At 42.9% G+C, this 24,123-nt stretch overlaps 1 protein-coding gene across 11 annotated transcripts in view; it reads left to right on the top strand.

Moving 5' to 3' along the window:
- Positions 1 to 1,088: 1,088 nt before the first annotated feature.
- Positions 1,089 to 24,123, top strand: part of Cpeb1 (cytoplasmic polyadenylation element binding protein 1) — an 80,752-nt gene continuing 57,717 nt past the window's right edge. For 2 of the 11 annotated variants that reach the window (XM_017799197.2, XM_029565572.1), the window contains exons 1-2: positions 1,090 to 2,166; positions 23,701 to 23,875. In XM_017799197.2, coding sequence (XP_017654686.2) covers positions 2,152 to 2,166; positions 23,701 to 23,875 — 190 coding nt within the window. In that variant the 5' untranslated portion in view covers positions 1,090 to 2,151. Of the gene's footprint in view, positions 2,167 to 2,370; positions 2,993 to 6,940; positions 6,975 to 20,185; positions 20,246 to 22,919; positions 22,942 to 23,700; positions 23,876 to 24,123 lie in introns of those variants that run through there. The other 9 variants (XM_029565574.1, XM_029565573.1, XM_008837423.3 and 6 more) reach the window with 9 other exon arrangements.

Below are 24,123 nucleotides of genomic sequence, written 5' to 3'. Positions count from 1 at the left end.
TAAGGAGAGTGATTTAAACAGGAGAAATTCTTGTTTCAAGTTTTTTTCTTATAGACCAGGAGCTTACAAATTTGAAAGAGCTTTCAGACACCCATTCCCATAGGCCCTTAGGTGCCATTTCAAGTTTCAGATTATTTTTAATTTGCTTATTTTATGCCTATGAGTTTTGCGTGCATGTAAGTGCACCCGTGCATGTAATGAATGCTCACAGAGGCCAAAGGAGGGATATCAGCTGCCCTGGAACTGGAATTAGAGACTGTTGTTAAGTGCCATGAAGGTACTGGGAACCAAAACCTGGGTCCTCTGCAAGAGCAGGTAGTGCTCTTAACTGCTGAACCATCTCACCAGTCTCCCCCGACCCCAAGTTTTATATTTTTATCTTGCTTAACTTGGGGGGTGAAGAAGGACTGGGTGTGAGGGATCACAAACTGGCTGCCAGGGTGCTTGCTGCATGATTTAAAATTCGCATTAAAGATTTCACATTTTTAAAACTCTATTTCTAGCTTTTCTTGGAAGATGTATCTGATACTTATCAGCTACCCCCATCCTTTCATTTTATTTATTTCTGGGCAGAATCTCATACTGCAGTCTAGCTGGCCTCTAATGCAAGGCAATCGTCCTGCTCAGCCTTCCCAGTATTGGGATTACATGCATGAATCATTATGGTTGGCTGACAAGCTGTGCCTTGGACCTTGAGAGCTTTTCCTGCACCCTCACTTAGTTCCTGTGGAGCAAGCATGTGAGTGTGCTCACCGCCCGCCCCCCAAGAAGAGGGACAGAAGACAAGATATGTGCGGTCTGGAGCAGGTGACATAAGCTACTTGCATAGCTCCCTTTGGACTTCAACTCCAGCATCTGTCCTTCCCTACCTTCTCCCTGTATCAACCCTTCTGAAACACTAGTCTAAACTAGGGCCATTGACAGTCTTTCTATCACCCTGAGCAGAAGCCTTAGTTACTGCCCTCTCCTCGGCCAGCCTCACTAGCTTGCCAGGAAGGTGGTGGCCACTTCTTTCCTGCCTATCAGGAGGAGCCTTGAGTATAATAAGCGCTTAATAAATGTCATGATAACATGTAAAACACTTAGTGATGCTCAATAAATTCTAGTCGTTTCCCCTCCAGTCTCTTTATTTCCAACCTCTACTTAGTCTCCAGTAAACCTTAAAAGAGACACGATATCTTCCAAGCACCGTTTATCATTTACTACTTTCCAGCTACCAAACAGAACAAACAGCCCTTTACAAACCGGGCTCAGGCTTCCCTCCTGTGGTATCAACACGCATTAGCCTCAGTCCTGGTCAGATCGAGCCGGTCCGTGCAGTCCTCCCTCTCCGCCTCCCCTTGGTCTCCAGCCCGGAATGCCATCTCCGCCTCTGCGCTTCCCGGGCTTCCGGTCCGCTCCAACTCCAGCTGGCCCACGACGCCTTTCTAGTCAGCCCAACTCACCCCGGTCTCTTGCCCCAATCTTTGTAAAGCTTCCGATCCTATCTGGCGCGTCGGAAGCGGCTTCCCTGGGGAATTGCAATCCAAAGCGATCACTGCTGTCTTTGGAACTTTCCGGAATTCCCTCACGCCCGCGCTCCCCATTCCACCTTCCACCTCGCTCGCGCTGCAGTAGCAGTGGGTTTCAAGTGAGCGTGCCTGCCGGAGGTCGGGGCTAAGGTTCGTGCAAGCCTGGCTATCACCCTAAGAGGCCAATGGACAAGGAGGGGCATAAGCATACGGTTTTAACAAGACAGCACTTCGCTGCCGCAACGCAGGAGCTTGCACATCCACGAAGGGGAAACTGAGGCCCAGGGTACAGTGATTTGGTCCGGGTCACTGGGTGAGTGGTGCGCGCAGGCCTGGATCTTTGGGTTTCCAGGAGTGGCCGTGGCCAGCAGCATCGGAGGGGTCGGCCCTCCTTAGGATCCCAGTGCCGGGGATGGGCGGTGGAGCCCAGGTCTAGACGGCGGCAAGGAGCCCAGGGGGCGGGGGCGGGGGCGAGGCCGGGCGGGGCCGACACAGGTGCTCCTCATCCGGCCGGCTCCGCGGAGCTTTATAAGCAGCCGGACGCCGAGCTGTGCGCGGCTCGCTGCAAAAATAGTGCCCACGTGTGTGCGCGTCCCTCGCCGCGCCCGCCCGGCATTCCCGCAGGGCCACGCCGGGCCCCATGGCGTTTCCTCTGGTAAGAGCCGCCTGGGCTGGGCGGGGCCGGGCGGCTCCCGGCGCCACAGCTAACGGTCTGTGCGCAGTCTGACCGGCCCCACAGGCCCTCCTCGCCCCCGCCTCTGTGAGCGTCCCGGGCGGGGCGCGCAGGTCACATGCCCGCGGGTCGTGGGGCCTCGTGGAAGGGTGTGGGGCAGGAGGGGGCAGGGAGCCTCCTCGTGACTCAGGCCTTTGGGCTTAAAGGCGCCGCGGCCCTCCGGGGGCGGCCGCTGGAACCTGGGAGCTGCGCTTGCAGCCGCCCTGGGCCTCGAACGCAAGTCCAGACTGGAGCTGACGGGTCGGAAGGGCGTCCCAGCGTTCGGAGCGTTTCCTTCTCTCGCAGCCGTCGCACGGGAGACGCGAAGCCGCAGGCGGCGCTGGCAGCTCCCGCCCCTTGCTTGTCACGTTGGCGCCAGGCAGCAGGCAGGGGCGGTGCTGCGGGCGGTGGAGGCCCTCCACCACGTTGGCACCAGCAGGGCCCCTTTACAGCCGCAGACTCGTGCCCCTCGTGTGGGCCGAGCGCTCTGCGAGTCCGGGGAAGTCACGTGCCTTCACACGTTCAATAGGTTCTGGAGCCCTGCGGGTGGCCGGGGCCAGGTGAGGGAGTGCGCTGCCCAGAGTGTGTGACCCGCCTGGGAGGGCTTCGAACTCAGGAGCCCGGAGCGGGCGCCACGCAGCCCGCGAGGGGGCGCCGCCCTGGAGCACGCTGGTCCTCCACAGCGTCCACTTTCCTCTCTGCGGCCCGGCGAGACGCAGTCATGTTGCCTCGCTGGTGTCCCCAAGGTTTTCACAGCCATCAAGGCCAGGTGCCCAAAGTTGGGGTGTCGGGGGGTGCGTCGGGGTTCGTGTGTCCTCCACCTCGGGCCTCAGGTTTTGGGGAGTCTTGGCTGGAGGCTGGGGGGTCGGGCTGACAAGCCGCCTCTCTGGGCCTAGATGCCGCCATGGGAAGGTGTCTGCCCCCGGCGTCCCTGAGGTCACGGGAACTCCAGACGGGGAAGGGAATCTTGTCCCGCTGGCCCACCCAGCTGGGGTTGTGCGGGCCTTGCCCACCCCCTGGGTTTCTCCAGCGGCCCTTGAGGGTGGGCTTCATTTTCCAGAGGTCCCTGCAAGGCCACAGGGCCTGCAAAAGGCCCTCGGCTGCCCAGAACGAGAAAGCACGAGTACCTGGACTGCAGAGCTCCGTGCAGCCTCGCGTGTCAGCGCCCTGGGCCCGGAGTGGTATTTTGCACCTTACAGTCCGCACCCCATCGTGCCGCGCCTTAAGCTTGTGGAAAAGGTCGGAAGCACCGGAGACCCGGAATTGCCCCGGGCTGCCAGCCGCAGGCCTCCCCCTCCCCCACCCGGCCTCCAGGCCCGCTTCTGAAGAACGCATTTCTCTGGCAACTGCTTCCTTTGGTCTCCCTGGCTACGGTGCTGCCTCCCCACTGTCTTCTGGCACCTGAGTAAACTGCTGGTCTGCGTCATTTGCTGGGGCCAAGGCAAGTGGGTCAAGCTTAGTCCTTGGAAAGGGACTGGTGGCTTCCCGACCACCTCTTAGGTGACCCGATCCACATGTGCCAGTTGCAGAATGTCAGTCTCAGCCGAGGAGTGTTTTCACCCAGGCTCCAGTTCTGTTTGAATCTAGGGATGCACTCTGGGTTGAAAACCGGAAACAGGCAAAACAAAACCTCAGAACAAGTTGGGGATTGTGTTCCTGGTTTGCTTTTGGGATCCGTCGAAAGGGGCTGTCTGGCTGACTTGCTTCTGATGTCCCCTCAGGCTAGAGTATGTCAGGAAGGTTCTAAGGACAGTAGTGTTCCTGACTCGCAACTGGTAGTTTCACCTTCCTCCTGGAGCTTGCTTGGAACTCCCAGAGCATGTTGCTGTAGAGTTTAGATTTTTTTTTTTTTTTGGCTTATTTCATTCCCACAGTTATCTAAACTTGAGTCATCTGCAGTGCATGGTCTGTTTATAGAAAGTTGACAACTCTAGCTAAGTCAGCCTTGTAGTATAAAATACTTGTCTTCCTCCTCCTCTCAATGATTGTTTTACAGACAATCCCCGTGGTCCAGGCTCCTCAGTGTGAAAGGAAGGCTGTCTCAGCCTGTATAGCAGTCAGGAGGCTTGGGAGCTGATGCTACGGTTAATGATCATGGGGACATTTGCAGTTAGGAATGGCTCTGGGGTCCTTTCACTACAGATGACTGCACTGTTGTGGCACACTTAAGTTCATAAAGCAGAAGTGGAGGAGGAAGATAAAGTTGTAAGACTCCAAGCTCAATACCAAGGTCGTTACCAAGGGAACTAGTAGTGAGCACAGTCCAGTTTTTCAATCCTTAAAATAGGTTATAACCCAAACTCTATGTAGAGTCTTGAGGTAATGTGAGTGAACTAAAGGTCGAGGGGTGTATAGTACCTACTGACCTCTAAAGAGAAATCAGGAATTATTGAAAAACAAATTTTGGGGCTCAGTTTTGATGAATTCCTTATTATGTGCCCCAATAAAAACTTAAACACAATATGGACCAACTTTAAAGATGAGGAAACAGACTCACACATCAAGTCATGGAATTAGATGTTAGGTCTTTTTGTTGCCTTAGCCCAGTCTATTACATTTTGTGTGTTCTGGCATGGCAAGGATCATGATGGATGATATAGAAAAGATGGTGGTCTGTGGGTTCATCTCAGTTACAGGATGAACCTTAAGTGTTAAGTGGTGGGAATCTCCTGTTCCTGTAGAAGTCAATATAGGTCTTCTGATCATTAGTGCAGCAGTGTTGATGCCTGGAAGGAATGTGCTGTGTCTACCATTCCATGTGTGTCAGAGCAGTTAGTTGGTCCTGAGAGCCAGAGGTCTGGAGAAGGGCTCCTCCCACTGTGGGGGTGACTCTCCCAACTTTGTGTACCAAACACTTCTTTTCTCAACATAGCTGAATTTTAATAACTTTCCAGACAAGAAAATTTGAAATAATTGGTTTTTAAGATTTTTTTATTACATTTTATGTGTGTATACATATATGTGTGGGCATACATACCCCAGGGTATGTGTGTAAAGGTCAGAAGACCTAGGGATCAAACTCAAGTTCCCAAGCTTGGCAGCAAGCATCTTTACCTGCTGAGCTATCTTGCTAATTCTGAAATAATAAAATTGTTTTAAGTCCCATAAAAGTAGAATAAAGCTTAGTAAGTTTTACCTTTTCTGTCTTGGCTAAAATTCTTATAATGATGTGTCTTAACATTTCCAGAAAGAATTAATGAAATTGTTCTCTACCCACCTCCCATTTTGGGCAGGATCTCCTTATGTAACCCAAACTGGCCTTGAACTCATAATCCACCTGTATCAGCCTCCTGAGTAATAAAGCTCTTTTTTCAAAGCAGCATTTAGTAAAATCTTAAGGGTTTAAATCTAGGGCTTAAAGGGGCCCTGACTCAGGAATGAGGGTCTGAGGTTGAATTCTGGGAAAACTTGGAATTTTGGCTGGGAGTGGTGGTTCATACCTGTAATCCCAGCTCTTGGAAGGCAGAGTTAGGTGGCTTTCTGTGAGATCAAGCCCAGCCTGGTCTATGTACAGAGTTCCAGCCAGCTGGGGCTATAGGGAGACCCTGTCTCAAGAAAGCAAAACCAAAGCCCCACAGAAAACAACAACTTAGAATCTTAGTCTTAGCCTTATACAGAGCCACACTAGCAGATGTTGAAGGGATATGAACATTTATTTCTGTATCTTTAACTCTTTTTAAAATTTTATTTTATGTGTATGCATGTATTGCCTGAATGTAGGTAAGTGCACCCATGTGCAATGCCTGCGGAGGTCAGAAGAGGCTGTCAGATCCCCTGGGGCTGGAGTTACAGTTGTTAGCTGCCATGCGGGTGCTGGGGTTTGAACCTGGGTCTTCTGTAAGAACAACCAGTGTTCTTAACTGCTGAGCCATCTCTCCAGCCCCTGTATCTTTAACTCTTAAAGATTAAAAGGAATGAGTATTTTCAGAGTTTTTGCCAATGAATTTTTATGTGATAATGAAAACTGTAAAATTTATTTTAAATTATGTGTATGTGTGTGTCTGAGTGAGGGTATGTGCATGTAAGTGCAGTTGTCCATAGAGGCAAAAGCCATCAGATCCCCCTAGAGCTGGAGTTACAGACAGTTGTAAGCAAACTGATGTGGGTGCTGGAAACTGAACTTGTTCTCTGGAAGAGCAGGAGGTGCACGTAGCCAGAGAGCCATCTCTCTAACATCTGAAAAGTAAATTCTAATACAAGCAAGGTAGCTTTTTTAACCTGTGGTCTGGAAAGTTTCAGTAAAGATAGGAACTGTAAAATGTTAACCTATTGTTAGCTTCTTTAAGTCCTTTACCAAGCGGTCCGGTCTGAGTTCAGTATTTTCAGATTTGGGAAGCAGAGAGCAGTGGATGGGTCTGGGGAGTCTAAGCTAATGTTCTTTCTTTGTTGGTATCTTTGTATTTTATTGCTAAGTGTTATGTATGCAAGCTTTCTCATTCACTGGTTTCAGGTCCCTTAGGTAATTGACCATTCCCTAGAATTATGTCAGTTTAAAGGGCAAATTCATGAGTGAATTTATAGTTTTAGCTTAAAGTTGGGCAGAATGTTTACCAAGCCCAGGTATTAATTTTAGACTGCTGTCTCCAGTAGCCAGTAGTGGAGGCAGTAAAAGAATTGGGGGATCAAGTAACAAATTATTTTTTTTTCTGATGGAAGTACTGTCCTAATCTCATCTTGTTTGTAAATCTGGTTTTCCTAGGAAGTATCTAAATTGAACTGACTCTAGGAAGAATTTTCCCCCAAAACCCCTGGTAAGAAGGTGTGTGTGGGGGGGAGGGTGGACCTAGAGCTTAGGGTGGAGGGGGTTACATAAATAAATTGGGCTTTTATCTGTTTGATTTAAAACCAAGATGTAGCGATTGCACCCTTTCAGTGTTTATTTAGCCTTTGGCTGCTACTAACCCTGCCTCTTTTGCTCCCTATATTCTGCTTTGGAAACACTTTGTTTTTTTCTTATCCTTGTTGAAGTTTGTTTTTAAGCTTATGAGAAATTCTCACCTTCCGAAAGTACAGAACCCAAGTGCAGAAAGAGTTTATGTTGAAGATAGGACCACCAAATAAAGCATTTCTCAATTACAGTGCATGGACTGAAAAGACACATAATAGACGTGACAGTTCATGCTTTTTACATTTTGTATGTGTGTATGTGTGTGTACATGCATGCCATGGTGTGTGTGGAGAGGTCAGAGAAAAACTTGGAGGAGTCAGTCCTTCCCCACCTTGTGGGTTCTGGATTTTGAACTCATGTAATTGGGCTTGGTGGCAAGCTCCTTTACCCACTGAGCTATTTACCTGCCCAATATTTCCACAAAAAGTATCTAAATTTCAGTTTTTAAATTCATATTGTAAATGTAATTTCCAGTGATTTTATTATGTGTTATATAAAAAGACTTGTTAGGGATTATGTTTCTGCTTTAATAGTGTGTTTTTTAAATAATAGGGGATGGGAGTGTTCCTGTTTCTTACAGAATGGGACTGAGCTTTGCCTGCAGTAGTTTAGGTGAACACTTTAGCATGGGTTACCTTTGAATTCTACTTTACCTCTTTGAGTATTTCCTTATGGGTAGAGCAACTCTTTCATATTACAGTGAGTAAATGCTCTTTGTTTTGATTTTTAAGGCATTTTGTGCTGACTTCCCCTGAGGTAATTGGAGAATCCCCAGAAGGACAGGTCTAAAGATTGGTTTGTGCTAAAAATGGGTCACTGTTGATTCTAAGAGTAACTTAACTAATAGTGTTATTAGTTTCTTTTGTCTTCTCTGGCATAATATGCTGCTGTGGTACTGTTTGGATGGATTTAGCATAACTGCATGCAGTCTCCTTTGATAAGGTTATGAAAGTAGCTTTCCTCCTTGGAAGAGAGCAGTTACTTTGTAGAGTAGGAGTGTGTGCATGCATGCAAGAGTGTATGTTGTCTTTTGACAGAATACATAATCTCTTACTACACCTGTGCACCCCGTGTTTTATTTAGTTTGTGCTCTTGGGTTTTGGCTCTGATACCTAATCTGTCTGTCTCCTGAGTTGGCCCTCTCTCCTGAGACCCTTTTTTAAAATTAAAGCTGTAATCTTGAAATTGTTTTGAAGTTCAAAATATGTTAGAGACCTGTCTCTCAGGTCTAATTTGGAGTTCACACCAAACTCAGGTTATAATTTCTGACTCTTTCAATGGACAAGAAAAAGCTTAGAATGAAAAATGATTGTTTTTAATTTTATGGAGTAAATGGATGATAGAGCTAGAACTAAAACTCATTTCTTCAGACTCAAGTGTTTCTTCTAGAATTCTTAAACTTGACCTTCTGCTATGTTGAGCTTGTTTTGCTTGAAACTTCTGCTTGATTCATGAATCTCTGGCTTCCTACTTTTTTTTTTTCCTATCTGATCAGTCTTAGTCTTGGCACTTTCAGACTTCCTTTTTCCATCTCAATGCTATATTCCCTATGATGCAGCCTGTTAGCTCATTCCTATGCCTGTGTATAGGAGACAAATGAATTCTCACAGCTGTACCACTTCTCTGTGTAACCAAGTTTTAGCCTGAGTGCTTTTATACTTGATTATTCTCAAGACCTATGCATCTGTCTGGTAAACTAGCAAGTTTCTGGTTTTTAAAAAATTGTGTATGGAGTGTATGTAGGTGTTCATGTGTGTGTGTGTGTGTGTGTGTAGGTTAGATGTTGACCTCTGGTGTCTTCTTCATCTTATTTTTTGAGACAAGTTATCCTTATGAATCTGGAACCCACCAACTGAGTGAGGCTAGTTAGTGAGCTCCAGGGATCCAGGTGTCTTGACTTCCTAGATCTGTGATTACAGGCACATGCTACCATGCCAGGATTTTTACCTAGATGCTCACTTTATCAACTGAGCCATATCTCCAGCCTCAGGCTTCTGATTCTAAAAACAGATTCAGTTTCTTCCCTTTGATCTTCTCCTAAAGCTAATTTGCTTCTATCACTTCACCCAATTAGTCTGCATTTTTTCCCCAACTAAATTTGAGACTCATGTCTTCTTACAGGCAAGAACTGTGTCTGAGTATTTTTTTTTTTAAATCACGCCTGAAGGTTTGTTACAGAAGGATGCTAGGTAAGGACATTTTTGGAAACTTCTTCCCAATTTCTGTAACTGCAAAGCCTTGATGTGATCTTTACTTTGTGTTTCCTGTGTCCCTTGTATCGTTGTATTCTCTAGTCCCTTGCACGAATATTTACTTCAGCTACCATCCTTCTCAGCTGTTGGGTATTCACACCTGCCACTTTATGATGTTCTGTCACCCTAATGCTCCTATTGCTTCCTATACATAGCTCTATGGCCCTTCTCTTGGCCTTAGACTGTTCTGAATGAGAGAACCTTTCTATGAATACTTGCTGTCCTCATCTCAAGATAAAGATTTCAGTCATCAATTCTGTCTCATCACTGTCGAGGCTCTTAACCACTCAGTCATTTCAGAAGTTTTAAATTTGCACTAGACATAGTTCTACATAAACAAAAAAACGGGGCCCATGAACATAGTAATATAACGCTTGGGGATCCAAAAGTCACCATTATTTAACTGCTTTTTCATTTTATGCCAGGGGCCACTCTGAGGATAAAGTCGCAGCTTCCAAGGAGTCAGTAGTCAAGTAGGAACATAAGCACATAAACAGGTTATTTACTATATTGTAAACAAAAAACAAATTATACAGAAATAACATGAGTAGTTGATAAAAATTAAAGTTTTGCTAAAACAAGCATGGGGGGAGGGATGACATTCTAGGTAAAAGGAGTAATGTGTACATAGAAGCAGTGTGGATTAGAAGGTCATTTAGAGAACCTAACAAAATATTGCTAAACTTTTAAGTCCAATGAGTACTATCTTAAGACTGAGGAATCATACTTTATTCCTATATGCAGGAGAAATAAGTGCATCTTACTATGAAAGCTATGCATCATAATAGTTAGCTGGGCATGGTGGTGTACACCTTTAATCCCAGCACTTGGGAGGCACAGGCAGGTGGATTTCTGTAAGTTTGAGGCCAACCTGGTCTATATAGTGAGTTCCAGACCAGCTGGGGCTACAGGGAGACACTGTCTCAAAAAAGACTGAAGGAAAAAAACCAAAAACCTATGCATCAGAATAGTTACAGCAAGGCTGGCGAGATGACTCAGCAGGTAGAGGCCCTTGCCACCAAGCGTGACAACCTGAGTTCAATCCCTGGGACCCACAAGGTAACCCGAAGTTATCCTCTGACCTCTATACATGAGCCATGACACATGTGCCCACACCGAGAGGTAAAATAAATGAAAAAAAAATTTTTAAAGAATAGTCATAGCATTTTTATTCAGAATATTAAAGTCTGAAGAGGAAAACAAATGCCCATTGATGGTCAAGGGTTCCCAAGTCCACACTCGGGTGAGATGATTCACTAGGAAGATTCACTGGGCTCAGACAATAGTTATATCAATGACTTATGATTTATTACAGTCAAAAGATACAGAGAAAAACCATGAAAGGGAAAAGGTTTTAGAAGGCAAAGTCTGGGGCAACTAAGTTTGTTTTCAAGGGTCCTGTGGCGGGAAGTAACAGGACACAACTAAATACCCTGCAATTGACAGATTATGTAAAAGCTTGCTAGAAGCTTATTTAAAACATCATGCACAGAGCATGTAGTATTTTATTTTCGTTAATTGTTTTGACCTGGTCAGTTAGGTAACCTCTGCATGGAATGTACCAAATTGTCATAGTTTAGGAGGAAAGCAAATGTTTGGCATAAACCATATTATTTGTCCAGTTTAGGAGTAGTAACTCTCATTAATAATAGGAATTGTGAATACTCAAATCCAAGATCCCAGATGCCAGCCAGAAGGCAGCAGTGAAGACTTATGTTTTAACTCTCTGCATACCTATAAGTAGGAATAGGAATAAATTGTGATGTAAGCACATCTGTTAACATGCAGAAATTTCATACTGACTGTGTATGCCTATAATTCTAGCTACTTGGGAGATTGAGGCAGGAGGTTCATGAGTTTGAGGCCACCTTAAACTATCTGAAATTTTTAAAAAATATTTTATGTGTATGTGTGTATTGCCTGCATGTAGGTAAGTGCACCCGTGTTGTGCAATGCCTGCAGAGGACAGAAGAGGCTGTCGGATCCCCTGAAACTAGAGTTACGGACAGTCTGAAAAATTTTTAAAGGGATAAGAGTAGTTCAGAAGTTGAGCATTTGAGGATCATAGACTTTAGGCTTAGTTCCCAGTACTAGAAGAATTTTTTAAAAAGTATAAAGAGTTGGAGTACCCATTATATGACTCCAGTTACAACATGTTCAAAACAAATGTAAGTGGACTGGGATATAGCTTAGTTGGTAAGAGTGCTTGCCTACTATGCACAAGATCCTGGGTTTGATCCCTAGCACCACGTAAAACAGCGTGGTGGTGCATGCTTATAGTCCCAGCTCCTCAAAGATAGAGGCAGAAAGATTGTAAGCTCAAGGTCCTCCTCAGCTACATAGCCAGTTTGAGGCCATCCTGGGATACATGAGATCCTGACTCAAGAAAACAAAATTGATGGGAACAAAAGTGAGCTCCAGGCCAATGAGAAACACAGTCTCAAAAACCACTGTGCATACTTCCTGAAGAATGGCCTCTGGCCACTACACATGAAGGTGAACCAGTACTTATCTGTCACATGATTAACATAAATTGATATAAGGTCATACATAGGTAAAAAAAAAAAAAGTCCACCCAAAATGTGAGATGAACTGATGCATTTTAATGTAACCGTATAAAGAACACATCCATGTGGTTTCAGATGCCGTGCTTCTACCAACCATTATGAAGTTACCACTTGTGGGTGTAGTATCAAAAGGAATAGTCACAATTATCTGAAAATACTACTCTTTCCAGTTACTAATCTGAAACTGGATTTTCCTGACAATTCTTCAGCCAAAACAACACATGCCAACAGATTAAATATGGAAGCAGATAAGAAAATGTCGCCAACTGACTAAGTTTTAGAGAATAAGATTGCAGAGTGTGTGTCTCTGGGTAGGACTCCTATATTAAAACCTCACCCACTGTGCTGGATAGCTTTAGTGTCAACTTGACACACCTGGGTTGAGGGAGCCTCAATCGGGGAATTGCCTCTGTTGGACTGCCCTGTGGCCATGTCTGAGGGGCATCTTCTTGATGAGTGATGTGGGAGGGCCCAGCCCACTGTGGGTGGTGCCACCCCTGGGCAGGTGGGCCTGTGTTGCATAAGAAAGCAGGCTGAGCAGGAGCCAGGGGAGCAAGCCAGTAAGTAGCGTTCCTCCATGGCCTGTGCTCCAGCTCCTGCTTCTAGGTTCCTGCCCTGAGTTCCTACCTTGGGTTCCTTGATGAACTACAACCTGGGAGATGTAAGCTGAATAAACCTTTTCCTCCCCAGTTGGTAGTGGTCAGAGTGTTTTGTCACAGAAATGAAGAAACAAACTAGGACACCCACCCACCACTTAGGGACCATTGTGGAAGAGGGAGTGGAAAGATTGTAAGAGCCAGGGTTGGTGCATGAACATAAGGAAACAGGCTTTCAGACCACTGAGAACTTGTTCATATGAACAAGCAACAATAATGACAGCACGCACAAGATCCATGCTGACTCAATTAGACAAAAACCCAATGTAGAACTGGGGAAGTGGACAGCAGGCCCCAACCCTAGCAGAAGAACTATTGGCAACTGATTGCTGAGTGAGGGAGAGTGGATCTTTAAGGGAATAATTGTAGATAGGCTGACTAGACTCCACTGGATGAACTTGCACTGAGGGACATCTGGATACAAATGCTTGACTGGATAGGACTTAACATATATGATAGAATGCATGGAGGAGGGGCATGGACAGGGGAGGGGATCTAAATTTGATTAAGATCTATTGTATGAAATCCACAAAAACTCAATAGAACTTTTTAAAAAAAGATACACTTTGATAAATTAAATCTTTGTCAAAGTCACATAGTTAATAGTGTTAAAATTGAGATCCCAGGGCTGGAGAGATGGTTTAGTAGTTAAGAGCACTGGCTGCTCTTGCAGAGGACCCAGGTTTGGTTCTTGGCACTCGTACATGGAGGCTTAACAGCCGTCTGTAACTCAGATTCCAGGGAATCTTGACACAGCTCTTCTGGCCTCCATGGGCACTGCACGACATGGGTGTACTTACATGCAGACAAAACACTCAATATACATAAAAAATAATAATAGGGTTTTTTTTTTCATTGAGATCCCAGACTTAAAACTCCTGCCTTCTGCACCAGGCAGCTTGAAACACTGGAGAGGAAATGGAGACCAGGTCAGAAAACAGCTCTGATGTAACTCCTAGAACTTTGGGGTTTTGTCTATGAGGAATTCTCTATGGTCAAAACTTAAAATCCAAATCCTGAGTAGCCAGAAAACAGAATTATTGAATATTTAACCTGTTTTTTTCCTAAAGCTTAAGGACTCATTGCATATATTTATGGAGGTTTTGCCAAAGGTTGCAAAAATACCTATGACAGGAGTGTGTTAAGGGTCTTGCTTTCATGAACTATCTATATTGAGAGCCTGCAAATGGAGCAGATCTTATGATGAGTGCTGCAAAGATAGTGGACAGCCTTATAGTTTACCAAATTAGAGAGTTAGTTATGCATACAGCTACCAGTGACTAGTACCTATGGACAAGAGCTACAGATGTAGTGGTCACATGCTGTCACTATTCTTGAGCAATGTCAGTATTGAATAGTCCCTTACTGGGGCTAGAGAGATGACTCTGGTTAACCATGCCTATTGATCTTTCAGAGGACCCAAGTTTGGTTCCCAGTACCCACGTCAGGCACCTCACAACCACCTGAAACTCCAGTTCCAGGGGTTCTGACACCTTCGTTTGGCCTTTGTGGGCAACTACACTCACATCTATATACCCATACACAGATAACATGAATACACATAATTTAAAATGTCCCCTTACTAGCCAGGCATGGTGGGCATAGTAGTGTACACTTTTAATCCCAGCACTTGGAAGGTAGAAGAAGGTGGGCCTCTTAGATTAAGGCCAGCCTGATCTACTTAGTGAGTTCCAGGCCAGCAGGGGCTACATAGAGACCCTGTCTCAAAAACAAAGCAAAAACATATTTCCTTATTGTTTTCAGAAACCTGTTCTAGAAATATTTTCTTTCTTAGACTGAGTTAATAGAATTCAATGAATACTCAGCAATAGGTATACCCTGTGAAAACTCAAGAATAACTGGAGAAGGAAGAACCAGAAGAAAGTGGTTCTTGAATTCAGTAGAGAGTAGTTGAGAGTGAGATCCTCCAAAGATGCCAAGAAAGACTACACTGGGTTGGGCACCTATGAAGTCATTAATTTAGGAGTTGCATAGTATCTACATTCTTGGGGCAGCATGCTGGCCATGTTGAAGATTGAAAGGATAAACGAGAGCTTAAATAAGACTGACTGTAAGATTGGTCCTAAAGCAAAAGACAGAGGCAAAGGGGCAGTAGATTGGAATATTTTTTAAAAAATATTTTGACAGGGTCTCCCTGTAGCTCCAGCTGGCCTGGAACTTGCTATGTAGACCAGGCTGTCTTCACTCACACAGAGATCCATCTGCTTCTACCTCCCTACTGCTGGCTTAAAGGCATGTGCCACCACACCTGGCCAGGCTAGAGGACCTTTTTTTTTTTTTTTTCCTGTCTTTTTGAGACAGGGTCTCCCTGTAGCCCCAGCTGGCCTGGAACTCAGTATGTAGACCGAACTTGGGGATCTGCCTGTCTCTGCTTCCCGAATGCTGGGATTAAAGCCGTGTGCCACCACACTTAGAGGAGGATCTTTTAAGGTAGGAGAACCTTGAACATATAGACTAAGGGGAAGGAATCAGTGGAGATTAGATATGCAGATCATGAAGGAAGAGGAGAGGATCTCTTGTGCCTGTTAATTGACTTTCTCTTTCTGATGAAGTGGGTAAAACCCTGCAACTTGGTTCCCTTTATTCCTGGAGAAATTTCCTGTCTAGTCCTATTGAAGGGCTTCTTTCCCTGAATTTACTATGTTTTATATTCTCTGATGGTTTGTTCTAGCTATTTTGTTCTTTCTTATGTTGGCTTATTGAAATACTGCTTTTTCATTATTCTCTAGCTTAGAAGTTTTAATTGTGAAGCCATTCCTGACACTTTGATTTACTTCTTCTGTAGCAGTTAATGCTTTCTTTGTTTTCCATTGGCCTAATTGAATTTACTCATGCCATTTAATGAATTCTCCTGAGACAAGTACTATGTTTTATCCATTTCTGTGATCTCAGCATTGAATCTATTTTTTGGGATTCATGAAATATTAGACTGAGCTATGTAAAATTGCTGCTTTCTTGGTTAAAATGATAGAGACGAATAATTTTATATGGACCAGCCTAATAACATTTTTGTTTCGTGTATTTTTGCTTAGAATACTTGAGCTGTAGAACCAAGGGGAAAAATACAGAAAAGCGGTTTTTCTCTCCCTCCCTTCCTTCAGGTTTCCATACATATATACATATGTATACATATATTGTATATACAGTGTGTTGAGCATATTCCCCCACATACTCTCTTACCTTTTCTTGTCCTTCCCTCTCCTGTTAGTCTCCTTTGTTCTTTTTTTTGTTTTTTGAAACAGCGTCTTACTTTGTAGCCTAGGCTGACCTTGAATCAACTCTCAGTCCTCCTGCTTCAATCTCTTGATAGAGAAGCATTTCATAACTAGTCAATAAAGTTCAGCCAGAAATTTGACATTGATGTGTAGTCTGGTGAGTTAAAGCAAACATGGAAATGTGGCTAGATTTTTGTTCTTTTGCAAGGAAACCATATTAGTTACTAATGGAAAATTAGCATTTCCTAATTTGCCATCCAAATGATATTTTTCTATGTGATTATTCATGTAAGGGCCACTCAACATTATAGTAAAAGGTATGCTTAAAATATTGAGTATAAATGTTTATAGAGGTATTGTTTACCTATATTTTTATTTGGTATAAAAATAAGGGGAGGGGCTAGAGAGATAGCGCAGCTGTTAGAACACTTGCTGTTTTTCCAGAGGACCTGGGTTTGATTCCTAGCACACATGTGGTGGCTAACAACTGTCCATAACTCCAGTTTCAGAGGAGCCGACACCCTCTTCTGGCCTTGTCCACACATGGTGCACTTACATATATGCAGGCAAAACAGTCACACCCATAAGATAAAAATAATAAACTATTTTTGTTTTGTTTGTTTGTTTTTTTTTTTTTTGAAACAGGGTCTCCCCGTAGCCCCAGCTGGCCTGGAACTCACTATGTAGACCAGCCCTTGAACTCAGAGCTCCACCTGCCTCTGCCTCCCAAGTGCTGGGACTACAGGCATGCGCCACCATGCCCAGCTATAATAAACTATTTTTTAAAAAAACTAAGGGCAAGTGGTTAAAGTACACTCAGTATAGTATTCTTTTTTAAAAAATAAATGTGTACGAGTGTATTGCCTGCATGTGTGTGAGTGCACCCATGTCGTGCAGTGCTGCGGAGGTCAGAAGAGGGCTTCTGATTCCCCTGGAACTAGAGTTAAGGACAATTTGTAGCTGCCATGTGGGTGCTGGGACTTGAACCTGGGTCCTCTGCAAGAGCAGTTAGTGCTCTTAACAACTGAGCCATCTCTCCAGCCCCTCAGAATAGTATTCTTGGAATGTATCTAACTATTACTTTCTGTTACTTTAACAATTTAAAAAGTCTGAATGTTTAGGGCTGGAGAGATGGATCAGCAGTTAAGAACACTGGTTGTTCCTGCAGAAGACCCAGGTTCGAGTCCCAGCACCTACATGGCAGCTAACAACTGTCTGTAACTGCAGTCCCAGGGGGATCCAACAGCCTCTTCTGACCTCCGTGGGCATTGCACAACACAGGTGCACTCACCTACATGCAGACAATACATGCATACACATAAAAATAATAAATACAATTTTTAAAAAAGTTTTTTAAAGTCTGAATGTTTAAAACCAATGCTTTTAACTAGAAAACATCTTATTAAGTGGGAAAAATATTCTCAGGAAAAAATTACTATAAATACAATTTTGCAGAGGGCTCATTATATTCTAATCCATGATCTCCAGCTTTAAAACTTTACCTGGAGGAGTAAGCTGTGTAACTTTCAGACAGACTTGAATTTCTCACCTGGCTTTTTACAAATTCATAGGTAATTCATAGGTGATTTAGTAGTGATAGTCTTGTGGGAATCTGTAATGTTGATACAATGGTGTTGATTGAAAGCAAGCCAAATAAAAACTCAGAGATGGTAGATTTGCAGTCATTTCTGAAAGCTGAGTATTATCCAGCCAGGATTTTGACCTGAGGGAATGGCTATTTCTATTGCTCAGCCTAGAAAATACAACATCTGAAGGTAAGGCCAGAGTTTTCTACCATATAAATATCAAATTTGGGGATCTTATTTTTATTTTATTATTATTAATAATAATTATTGGTCTTTTTGAGACAGGGTCTCCCTGTAGCCCTATCTGGCCTGGAACTCACTATATAGACCAGGCTGGCCTTGAACTTAGAGATCCACCTGCCTCTGCCTCCTGAGTGCTGGGATTAAAGGCATGCACCACCATGCCTGCCTTATTATTTTTATGTGTACGAATGTATTGCCTGCATGTATGTGAGCGCACTCATGTTGTGCAATGCCATGAAGGTAAGAAGAGGGCTTCAGGTTCCCCTGGGACTAGAGTTAAGGACAGATGTGGGTGCTGGGAATCGAACCCAGATCCTCTGCAAGAGCAGTCAGCGCTCCTAACTGCTGAGCCATCTCTCCAGACTGGGGATCTTGTTTTTGAATAAAACATCTGCATGCAGTGGATTTAGATTTTTTTACTTAGGCAGAGTGGTTTAATATTTGTAAGTCCAGCACTTGGGATATGGAGGCAGGAGAATCAAGAGTTCTTGATCAGCCTGAGTTAGGAGATCCTATTGCAAGTTAATCAAAATTTTAAAGAATCATGAGTGATAGTTTCTTTTTTAATATATTTTATTTATTATTTTTATTTTTGTGTGTATTGCCTTCATGTAGGTAAGTGCCATGCCGTGCAGTGCCCTTGGAGGACAGAATAGACTGTTGGATCCCCTGGAACTGGAGTTACAGACAGTTGTTAGCTGCCATGTGGGTGCTGGGATTCGAACCTGGGTCTTCTGCAAGAATAGTCAGTGTTCTTAACCACTGTGCTATCTCTCCAGCCCCATGAATGATAATTTCAAACCACAGATGTGAAGTCAAACAAAATTATAAAAACCCACCTCAATTAGGCTAATATATGTAAATGTTTCTTGGTGAAGAGAGCTAGGATCAATGCATTGAAAGCGTACTTCTGAGTAGTAGTGATGCTGTCACCTGTATGGAATTGGACATCTGCCACTAGTAAGCTGTTTATTGAGCATAACCAGCCACTTTATTTGTAATTATTATAAAGTCTAGAAAGTAGATAGCATATCTTTTTATATCTTAGGTAATACTTAGGTGATAGAACCAGTATTTAAACTTCAGAGCCTGTGATTTTTGTTTTTTGAAATAGGGACTCATTTGGGGTAGAAAGATTCTTTCGTTTCGTGGAAAAATAAAAATAGCTTGCTGTAGTCTCAACTTTTGGAGGGGCAGTTGAGGCTCACAGCTATATAAAACCAGTGTTCTATCCTAGGACTATCACTCTTGAGAAAAATTGAGACCTGATTTTAAATAATTTGTGTTCGAGATTCTTCAGGAGGCATTCTAATAACATTGGAGGTAGGAAAAACTAGTTTTATCTTGAGATTTTTTTTTAATCCCCCTGTATCATCAGTTTTTTGTCTTTTATTTTGAGACAGGGTTTCCTTGTAGCCCCAGCTGGCTTGGAACTCACTATGTAGACCAGGCTGACCTCAGTCTCCCAGAGATCCACCAGCCTCTGCCTCTGGAGAGCTGGGATTAAAGGTATGTGCCACCATGCCCAGACTGTATCATCAGTTTTAAACTTAAAAGAATTCTTTTTGTCTTTTAGCATTGCCAAGTAATTCTTCTTATTGACCTTTTATTTTTTTATAATAATGAAATTTATACATTCTAAGTCTGATTCAGCTAAAAACCTAATTTTCTGTTCATAGTTAAAGACTGACTTAAGGTAGAAACCGCACATAGACACAAAGCTTACAAATGATCTCACTTTATGGCAAAATAAACCAAAAATAATAGGAGACACTGTCAGGCAACAGTAGAGTAACCATGAAAAAATTATTTTCTTCATAGAAAAATGTTGGTCTGAACTCAGAGCTATATCTTGATCACAAAGTTAAGGTAGGCTATAGAAAAATCAACAGGACTCATTATGGGAGTGGATAGTGAGTTTCAGTTTTGAAAATGAGAAACAAATTCTTTTAATCGATGTGTTTAAAAGGTCAGTCTATTCTGTGGTAGATTAAGGTTTTAAAATGGCAGTTCAGTTTGTATGATGTCTTCAGTATTTTAATTAAGCTTCTTAAGTCAAACTATTAGGAAGCATTACGGGGACCCAGGCAGAGAAGAGCCTGGGATCTTCAAAGAAATTGTTGCCTTGGGTGTTTAATACATTTTTTTTCTCATTTAATGACCACATAGATCTTTTATTCAAAGATTTCTGTCGTTGCCTCTGACTTATGGTATAATAACACTGCTATTGATAGACAGAGTTAATTTGCTCGGCACATAATTATGTGCCAGGCACTGTGGTAAGTACTATATGTGTATTCTCAACCCCCCCCATGAGATAATAGATTTACTTGTGTGTGTAATGTACACATAAGTGGTAAACTGTTCTCCCTGTGGCAGTGCTGGCTTACCTACTCCCCACTTTGGTAAACATTGGCACTCACCAATAAGATCACCCATTTGGGATGTAAATTGAGCACCTCATTTACTTTTATTCTAATTATGCAGTCGTCTTCAAGATCTCTGATTTGGGATGCAGAAGAAAAAGGAAGGAGGCATGACAGAAGACATTTACCCAGTTTGGAATGAGTTGCATCTTCCCAGTTGAATTAAGAGTAAGGCACGGTGGCCAGACATACGTTTAAATTAGATTTTTTCAGGCTACTTGAAATTAGCACCTTAGACCCTCCTGATGAGTGCATTTCTCCCAGAAGGCCTTCAAGCTTGCCTGGGTTGCCTTAAATATTGTCGTGCTTTTCTCATCAGTCCTCATCTCTCCTGTAGTTGCTATCTGTCTCCTAAGACTTAAATATTGTGGTCATTTACTGCTTCAGATGTGGTCAGGATTCTGAGACTTCATGGTTTAGTACTTCTAGCATACTAAATAAAACGGTAATTTTTGTGTTGCTAAAGGGGATTTTTAAAATTGTAACTTTCTGATCTAGAAGACACTGTTAGCTACATAACCTAGTTTGAGGCCTTTCCTGTCTCCTCTCTTCTTCTCCTAATACTCTATGGTACTGGGGCATGTTTGAAAATGCCCCTTTGCTTTCTGTGTTCTTTAGACTTCCCTCTTCATCAGATTCCCAGTTACCTATACTTAGAGGACAGTGTATGTTTATGTCACATTGTAACTTAATGTTGTTGTTTACAACATGATCAGGTCTTAGTTCTCTGTCCAGACTATAAAACTTCCTTTTGATTGACTGTCTTACTTGCTGACCCTTGAGGTGTTGCCTTTAGATAGCAGGCAATTGATTAATGTTTATTTACAGGGAGTGAATGAAGCATATAGCCTTAAAATCAGCAGATTGTTAATGCATCTTAGCCTTGTTTTTAAGTGAAGTTGAGTATCATCTTAGAAATGTGTAATTGTGAAAACACCTCATGAGGGGTACCTGTCAATAGGGCTTGGGAAACAGCGTTACAGAATTGAATATTCTGGCTGCCTTCAAAGGAAAATGTTGCAGAAGAATATCAGTGTTTCAAAAGCTTGAGGCTGAAATAGGATTCAAGTTTATCCATTTAAGGCTACCCTGCAGAGGTGGTAGAACTGTAAAAGCATTTGGACATTCTCAGGCTTACCTGAATTTTAATAAGCTAAACAAAGTAACACCAAACCATTTTGTTTTGATGAGACTAGGTATAAGATACTTGATCTGCCTTGCTTTTCCCTTAGAAAATTATCTGACAGCTAGATGTTGTCTCATACTTGTAACCTCAGCACTTGGGAGACTGAAGCAGGAGGATGGCCATGAGTTTGAGGGACCCCTTCTGGACTGTGTTGTGTGCCAGGCTAGCCTTTCTCAAAAGAAAAAAAAAAACAAAAAAACCCCCACAAAACCCAGCAATTTAAAATAGATACAAGGCGGTAGGGGTGGGGAGAGCTTGGGTATAGTGGTATTATACCTGTAATCCCAGCACTTGAGAGGTGGAGGCAGGAAGATCAGGAGTTCAGGATCATCTTATGTGAGACCCCATTTCAAAAAAAGTAAAAAGGAAAAAAAAGCTAAGTGTGTTGACCATGTTTCATTGCTTTCAACATGAGGCCTTGAGTGTAGAAAGTGAGGATTAAAGTATGAAGAATAATACTGGCTAGATAGCTTCCCTTGGTACTGGTAGGTAGTGATACTTACATTACACCCGAGTAGTTTTTATATAGGACTCAGTTCATGATTCCATATCTATCCAAGAGTACTGCTTAAAAATATTTAGTGATGTCTAGTATATGTTCTCATTCTAGTAACCAGAGTTGTGTGTACTTCATTGACCAAGATCCTTTGAGTGCTGCTGATGTCACTCTTGATGCTTTCCACTCCTCTCTTGCAATTAGATCGTCAAGCATATAAACAGCTTCTGTATACTAGACACTGTGCTAAATGCTTTATTATAAGTCATCCAGAAGTTGGTATGTACCCTATTCCCATTTCATACATGGGGAAACTGAGGCACAAGGGTTAAGTAGCTAGCATCACACAGCAAATAAATGGTAGAACCAAAAATTTCAAACATTATTGAGGTAACGTGCATATCATATATAGTTCACCATTCAGTGTACAATTTTGTGTCTGGGTTTATGTGATGCTGAGGATTGAACATGAGGCCTTAAGCCTGCTAGGTAAGTGCTGTACCACTAAGTAAATCCCCATCATTCTTTATGCATTATTATTATTATTTTAAATTAAGGGTGTGTGTGTGGGGGTATGTACACTTGAGTGCAGGTGCCCACAGAGGCTGCTGGATCCCCCCTGAAGTTGGAGTTAGCTGTGAGCTGCTCAATATGGGTGCTGAGAACCAAACTTAGCCCCTTCTTTTTACTTTTTGAGATAGAATCTCACTAAATGAATTGAATATCTTCCTGTCTCAACCTTCCAAGTAGCTGGGATTACAAACTTGTGTCATCAGGTCTGGCCAGTGATTTAAATTTTGGGGCTGGAGAGATGGGTCAGTGGTTAAGAGCACTGATTGCTCTTGCAGAGGACCCCTTTTCGATTCCCAGCACCCACATGGCATTAGAACTATGTAGCCATCACCATAATGTAATTTTAGCATCCTGAAAGAAACCTTGGACCCACTAGCCAATACCCCATAATTTCCCCATCCCAGCCCTAGATAGGTAACCTTTAAGTTTTTTATGCTGGATGTTTCATATACATAGGCTTATTATAATATGTTATCTTTTTTTTTTTTGGTGTTTTTTGAGACAGGGTCTCCCAGTAGCCCCAGCCGACCTGAAACTCACTGTGGAGACCAGGCTGGCATCAAACTCAGAGATCCTCCTGCCTCTGCCTCCCAAGAGCTGGGATTAAAGGTATGTGCCACCACACCCAGATCATATGTTGTTTTTTATTAGCTTATTCATTGTAATGGGTTTCATTATGACATATTTCATACATGTATGTAATCTATTTTGATCATTCCTTTCCCTTTACTCTCTTGCCCCCTCCCCCTCCTGCTGATCTTCTTCCTCTTCCCAACCAGTCTCCCTTCTGTTTTCATATTTTGTTTTTATTTTTTGGTGACCCAATGAATAATCAAGGTTGTTTCCGTGGGTGAGGGGTTATTTACAGGAGAATAGGCAACTTACTAGTGGCTACACCACTGAAGAAAATGTCTTCGTTTCCCCCAGTATTCAAATATGTTGTCTTTTGTGACTGACTTCTTTTACTTAACATACTTTTTTTTTGAGGTTTATCCATGTTGGGGCATGTTTCAGCACTACATTCCTTTATGCCAAACAGTATTCTACTGTGTGCCTATACCGAAGACTTGAACCAAGTCAGATTCTGAAGCTCATTCCACTGTCCCATGTCATGTTAATTCTTGTTATGTGTGCTGCTGAATTAGGAGGTTCTTGAGGAAATGTCTTTATGTTTTAATTGGTATTCTTACAGTTTTCTGAGTACTTTGTCCACAGTAAATACTCATTTAGTACTTTAATCTATTGGCAAGAAACTGAAATCCTTGATACTTTTTCTAATTCTTAGTATTATTGAGAGATGAGGGTGTAAAGTCTTTTTATCATTCTGTATGCGTATAGAAAGCCTAAGTATGTTTTCTCTATGTGTAGGAAGAAGAAGCAGGAAGGATAAAAGATTGCTGGGAAAACCAGGAAGCTCCCGCACTCTCTACATGTAGCAATGCCAGTATCTTTCGAAGGATAAATGCCATATTGGACAATTCTCTGGACTTCAGTAAAGTCTGCACAACACCCATAAACCGAGGAATTCATGATCATTTGCCAGGTGATTGAGATTTGAAATTTGGATGCATGTGAACATAACTGTTGCTAAACAGTGCATGTTGGAGGTCCTTGGGAAGGCTATGGAGAACACACCAAGTCTTTGGCAGTGCTTGCCCATTTTATGTTTTGCTTTATGAATTGGACCCACCTCTAGTTGACACTGTCTAGGCTATAAAAATCTGTTTTGTGTGATACATGAAAAATTGGATTAAAAAGACAGAGGCCGGGTGTGGTGGTGCACGCCTTTAA

This window comes from Nannospalax galili, unplaced genomic scaffold (assembly GCF_000622305.1).
Source record: "Nannospalax galili isolate Female #2095 unplaced genomic scaffold, S.galili_v1.0 scaffold1238, whole genome shotgun sequence".
Lineage (NCBI taxonomy): Eukaryota > Metazoa > Chordata > Mammalia > Rodentia > Spalacidae > Nannospalax > Nannospalax galili.
The sequence above is the reverse complement of the archived record's forward strand: the minus strand, read 5'-3'. Positions and strand labels throughout refer to the sequence as shown.